The sequence below is a fragment of the Caenorhabditis remanei genome, chromosome IV, assembly GCF_010183535.1.
Source record: "Caenorhabditis remanei strain PX506 chromosome IV, whole genome shotgun sequence".
NCBI classification, from domain to species: Eukaryota; Metazoa; Nematoda; class Chromadorea; order Rhabditida; family Rhabditidae; genus Caenorhabditis; species Caenorhabditis remanei.
The window spans coordinates 1,969,479-1,975,478 of NC_071331.1; the positions used below are offsets into that span (position 1 = coordinate 1,969,479).

Consider the following 6,000-nt stretch of genomic DNA (forward strand, 5'->3'; position numbering starts at 1 on the left):
CGAAAAAAATTTTCAAATGGAAGAAGGCGGAAAGCGGAATCCGCTGTACCCTGTAATATTTCGGTTTCAAAATTAAAGTTTTTGTCGATAATTTTTTTTTGACCTTAATATGTGTTTTTCTTGAACAACTTTTTTCAAAAAAAAATCCCACCAGGTTGATTGATAGCTCAAAAGATAGGTATTTTGAATCGTCATTCATTAAAAATACTCAATTTTCCCAAAAAAAAAATCACGAGAACTTTAAAAAATCAAGATACCAAACTTTTGAGCTATCAATAACCTGGTAGGATTTTTTTTTTTGAAAAAAAGTTATTTAAGAAAGGACCGGTTGACAATTATGTTTTTTTAAAATGTTTCGTGTTGTTCAAATTAGATTTTTCAGTTCAGAACGTCTAATTTTTTGAATCTAATAATACAAATAAACATAATAAATTTTTCGGTTTCAAAGTCGTAGTTTTTGATGATAATTAATTTTGACATTAATTAATTCGTGCTCAATTTAATTTTGGTGTAAAACACAATTTTATTTTAAGTGGTTTTGTCTCCCGTTCTAACCACGGTAGGCCCTAAAATCTCAAAATTTAACAAAACGTTTGCAGTTGACAATTTTCAAAAAATGCGGGAAAACTGACATAAATCGGCTCAAAAAGTGGCCGATTAAGCTGCGTATCAAAATTCCACAGTATGTGCCATCGAATTGAAAAAAATTATAATTTAAATTTCCCTCCAACTCTAGTGAATCGCGTTTAATATCAATTTTACATACTTTCAAAATTTATCAGTTTTGTTGAATAACTTTTAAAATTTTCTGTTGCAGTGCGCTGAAAAAGATAAGTGATACCTGTAAAAACTAATAGGATACTAGCGCTATTGACCCATTAATAAAAAAATTTTAATTTCCGGTTTTTCCGGTTTCACTTATCCGATTTGATCACTGGAAATTCTGCTGCACCGGTGCGATCGATGCGGAATCTGTTAGTGTTTTTTTCCTAGTGCCTCCACTTAAAATCTATGAACTTTTTCAAAACCTAGACATTCTCTTTGTCTTATTTTTCTGGATAGTCGGTCATCGCTTCATTTTTCTGATATGTCATTCCTAATCCCTCTCCCCAAAATTCCATATTTCCAGCCGTCTCCCCTCCTCCAAATCCTACACGCCTATAAAATCCAACACAACAATCTCCCATCTGCTCTGCCAGTTATCCAACAAAATCCACCACCTGCAATAATCCCTCACCTGTTCTCATAATTTAGTCATCCCACCATCCACCTGTTTTTTCTTCCTCTAAATGTAAGAACTATCAGGTGTGACGGGGGCCCAAGTGTTTTTCCAATCTCCATCCCAATCACCTGTGCCCCACCTGGAATCCTAAAAATAAAGCCACGCCAGGTGTCAATTCATACACACGCACCTGTGTTGTACGCCCCCCTTCCTCCCAATAGTTACATGATTTCCTTTCTCTCCAGGTGCACAAAGAGTTAGAGAGACGGGGGGAAACAATGACAATAAGTATTCTATTTCGAGGAGACGGCCAGTTTTCCGTTAGGAGGGCAGGTGGTGGAGTGGGAAGGGGTGCCGCCCTTTTGGCACATGCCGAAGATTCCTTTTGGTGGTGAAAGGGGGGGGACTTTCACTATCCAGATGGCATCGAGTATATACGCACAGGTGGTGTGCTCTTTCTTGGGAGACCGCCTGGGAGCGGATAATTTTTAATTTTAAGCAACAGACGGTTCGAAACCATGAAATTTCGCAGTTTCGAAATGTCTAGATTTTGCTGAAATGTAATCGGTATGAAGCGGTATTTTCAGTTTTTCTTGGTTTTAAGGTAAGACGAATGGAAAATTCCCCACGAATCAGGGTACCAAACAAACCAAAAACCTATACAAAGCTGCTGTAACCGGAAATTTCAGAATGTTTTTCAGAAATTAGTACCAAGAAATTAAACAAATCCAACAGTTTTTACAGTTTGTCAGAAACATGTGAAAATATGGAAATTACTGCTGAAAAACACCTGAAACACTGTTTCGGGTAGTCAGTAAAATAGGTATAATTTAATTGAAATTAATAAAAGTGAACAGGTTTTTTCATTTTCTCACAAAAATATAATCGTGGTTTCCATACTGATAGTCCGTTCCAATTATCAGGAAAATAACATAAATTGAAACCTAAGTTAAGATTTTGGAACAGAAATACTCCCTTCATTTTTTGTAAACATACCAATTACCCTAAAACGTGATCTATAGAGCCGTCATTCTGACGTAATAGTGTTTGCACAGTCCACAACAAGTCCACAAATAGCGGAAAAAAACTCTAGAAGAAACGGATTTTCAATAATTGTGGTTTTTTTTTTTAGATATTCTAATTTTAAGAAGATGTCGAGAAATGTACCGGGAACATAATCAGAGAACTAAACAAACCATAAACCTATGCAAAGCTGCTGTAACCGGAAATTCCAGAATGTTTTTCAGAAATTAGTTCCAAGAATTTAAACAAATTCAACAGTTTTTACAGATTTTTAGAAACATGTTAAAATATGAAAATTAATGCTGAATAACACTTCAAACACTGTTTCTGGTAGTTAGTAAAATGAGACAGTTTTAAATGAAATCAATAGGAGCGAAATTATTTCAATAGGAGGGCTAATTATTTCACAATTATTTCAGCCTTATTTTAAACTTTTTTAATTTGCTCTCAAATATATTATAGTGGTTTTCCAATAATTAATCTAATCTGAAAAATATGTTAAATTGAAACCTCTCTTAAGTTTTTGGAACTGAAAATGTTACTTTTTTTTGTTTTCATATTCATTACCCAAAATTTTGGACTAAACAGCATACATCACTCATTTTGACGTAAAAATGTTTGCGCAGCCGATATAAAGGCAAATGGAGTAAAATTTGCGATACTGTATCGAAAATTACCGCGAAATTTGAATTTCAAAAGTTGCTGGGCTGCTCAAAACCACTATTTTAGGTTTCCAGGTAGGTCTCATTATTTAAAAAGGTTTGTATTCGTTGATTAGAGCCGTATACTGTCCAGGCGGAGATGGAAAACTTGAAATTGTAAATTTTCAATTATTATAATGTTCCAATTAGTTACTAAATTATTTTCCAAATCTTATCATCTGTTATATTGTTCCTGCCACTTTTCAAATTTGAAACCAATAAAACCATACACACCTGCCCCCCCCCCTCATTACCATGACGTATCCATGTAATTCTACTCCTCCCCCTCCCCTCTATCTCTGGATCTTGTCCAAAATTACGTAACTTAGAGTGACATACTGTCTCTCTTGCATCATAAACCTTGTTTGAACGATATTTGATACCTATGATGGGGAAAAGGTCAATTCCTATACTCCCAGATTTATTGAGTACTTGGGCAGACACCTGTGGAGAGATAGACAATGGGGGAATGGATTAGGAGGACAATAGCCAAAAAAATTTTTATTGTTTCATTAAAAAGTCACTATCCAGTTCAAATCTAGGAGTGTCTGTTGGTGTATACAGGTGTCCAGATGTCTACTTTCCCATATGTTTGTCCTGATAGACATCTCAGCTAAATTCTGTACACGTCTGTTTTCAATAAACCAAAATTTTTTAACAGCTGTTCTCCCCTCAAGCCTATCCATATGTTAGCTTGCACCTGTTCCAGATGTCCGCACAATCTGTCTGTTGTGACGTCAGTGTGTCCAGATGTCCACGTGGTGACTTATTTAATAAGAATTTATTTTTTTTGATTTTTAAATTGAAAATTTGAAAATTCGAAAACTGAAAATTATATACAAAAAAGAAAATTACCCGAAATTTTTTGGCATATTAATTTCATAAAATTGTTTAAACAACTAAGCTCCTAATAAATGCGATACCAGATGTCCATTAAACAGATGACGTCGGCGATGATTCTGGAGACGAGGCAGGGGTGTCGGGTCGCGATGTGGACGGGCTGACAGATGCGGAGCTGGTGAAGAAATGCTCGAATCCGGCGGGCAGCGAGTTTTCTTTTCCGGATAACTGGGCTTGGAGCTCTCGGATATGGGCGATGGTGGCCAGGACGAGCTCATATTGGTCGGCGTCTTCCTCGGCGGCGACTAGTTGGCGAAGACGGTTGGTGACCTGGAAAACAGGGGGAAATTAGGAAAAAATTCGATTTATCAAATTTAAAAAAAAATTACGGTGTCAAAATGTTTTTAAAAAATTATGGCCTTAAAAATTTTTTAATTAATTTTATATTTTCAATGGGTAAAAAATTTAAAACACACCTTCTCCTTTTCCCTTCTCTCCGCTGACGTGGATTTCCGGATCTTCCTGGATTTCGGGGAGACGTGACTGATGACGTCACGTGGTGGTCGGGCAGTGGAATTCTTCATTTTAGCAAAGAAGCAGAGAATAGCGATACAGATGTCTGAATGGAGTGAGAATGAGGGTCCGTTAGGCGGAAAAGAGGGGGGTGGAGCCTTGGGGGATGTACACGCAGCTGTTAAGGCCACGCCCACTTAGGGTGTTTTCTTTGGGAGGGGGAGGGTTATGCACAGGTGCGCGCGCGCGGCGGGTGGGAGGGGGTAAGGGAGAAAAGAATAATGGGGGATGGGAAGAGGGAGATAAGAGGGAGGGGAAAGAAATGCCGATGTCATGTGGTGTGTAGAAGACAAATACAGATGTTGTTGGTGTCGGGTGAAAAGAGACTAAAGGAATCTCCAATGTTTGAAGTGTATTACCTCCCTGCTGGGAACATTAATCCTTTTGAGGGAGGAAGGGTGAGGGTCATTAGACAGTGTGGGAAAATTGATTGGCATCTGGGAAAATTGCAAGGGAAATTAGAGAAAAAAAACAAAAAAAGGGTGATCTCGGGCGGGATCGAACCGCCGACCTTCTGTGTGTTAGACAGATGTGATAACCACTACACCACGAGACCGCATGAAAGAAAGAGGTCGGCAAGGTGTTGAAGAGCGCGGTAAAAAGGGACCGGGAGGTGACGGAGAGAAAAAGAGAAAAAAAGGGAAGTGGGGGTAGGGTTCGGGTGGCTCGAAAGATTAATATATTTTACTTTAAAAAAAGTAATTTACTTTCAAAAATGTGAAATTATAACTCACTGCCCCAATTTAAAGAATCTCAAAAAACACAGTTTCTGAAACAGAGTATTTTTCTCGCAATATTACTACCTCTGAAGTATTTGGCACAATAAAAACTATAAAATTGCATCCAATCAATCTGGAACCAGAATCCTAGTGTCCAAAGAAATTTCATAAATATAATTCAACTTTGCGGTTCTCAACTAAAATTCACAAAATTCTAAAGTGTGCCACGGTGTCATAATCAGTCTTATAGGTTCAATTTTCAGGACTACTGTACAAAAATCCTAGGGCTTTATTTTTGTAGTTAACTACTTTTCTGAACAACGCCTCCTTGGAGAGTTAGAAGCAGTCGAAATAGGTACCCTAGGTGAGCGCACTGTCATGTTGGGGTAGACCACATTTTTCAAATCCGACTTGCGCAGGGAAAAGAAAATGTGTACAAAAAAGTTGTCAACTTCAAAAGTCAAGCTCTAGGTTTGATTTACATGTCCTACAAAAATTGAGATTTTAGGGCAGACAGACATTTTTTCCCAGTTGTAAGTTGAGAATTACTATTTCATAAAACGGACAAGACCACAGATAACTAAATAATTTCAATTTGCGCAGTCTCGGCATTTTCGTAGTTGAATACTTTTTCGGATGTGACCTCCTCCTGGAATTTTAGATTATTTCCTATTCTGTATACCTAAATATGAAATTGTGATTTTGGAACTGTGCAAAAATACATCTTGTTTTTAATACAAAATATTGTGTTTCAATTAATCATTATTAATATCTGCCAATTACCGAAAACTTGATATTCGACCAGCTAGAATTTCTCAGTGTTTCAAGTTGACAATGAAAGAAAAAAGTTTTTTTTTGAAAATAATATCTTTTCTGAAAAAAAGTGTCAATTTGTCAGAAAGTAAGCATCAACACAGAATAA

General features: G+C 36.9%; 1 protein-coding gene across 1 annotated transcript; it reads right to left on the reverse strand.

Annotated features, from left to right (window-relative positions):
- Window positions 1-3,879: 3,879 nt before the first annotated feature.
- GCK72_012249 (uncharacterized protein) lies at window positions 3,880-4,370 on the reverse strand (the record flags this gene model as incomplete). The annotated part of the gene is made up of 2 exons (XM_003096092.2): window positions 3,880-4,116; window positions 4,263-4,370. 2 exons carry the CDS (start codon window positions 4,368-4,370, stop codon window positions 3,880-3,882), a joined length of 345 nt encoding a protein of 114 aa, XP_003096140.1.
- Window positions 4,371-6,000: the final 1,630 nt, after the last annotated feature.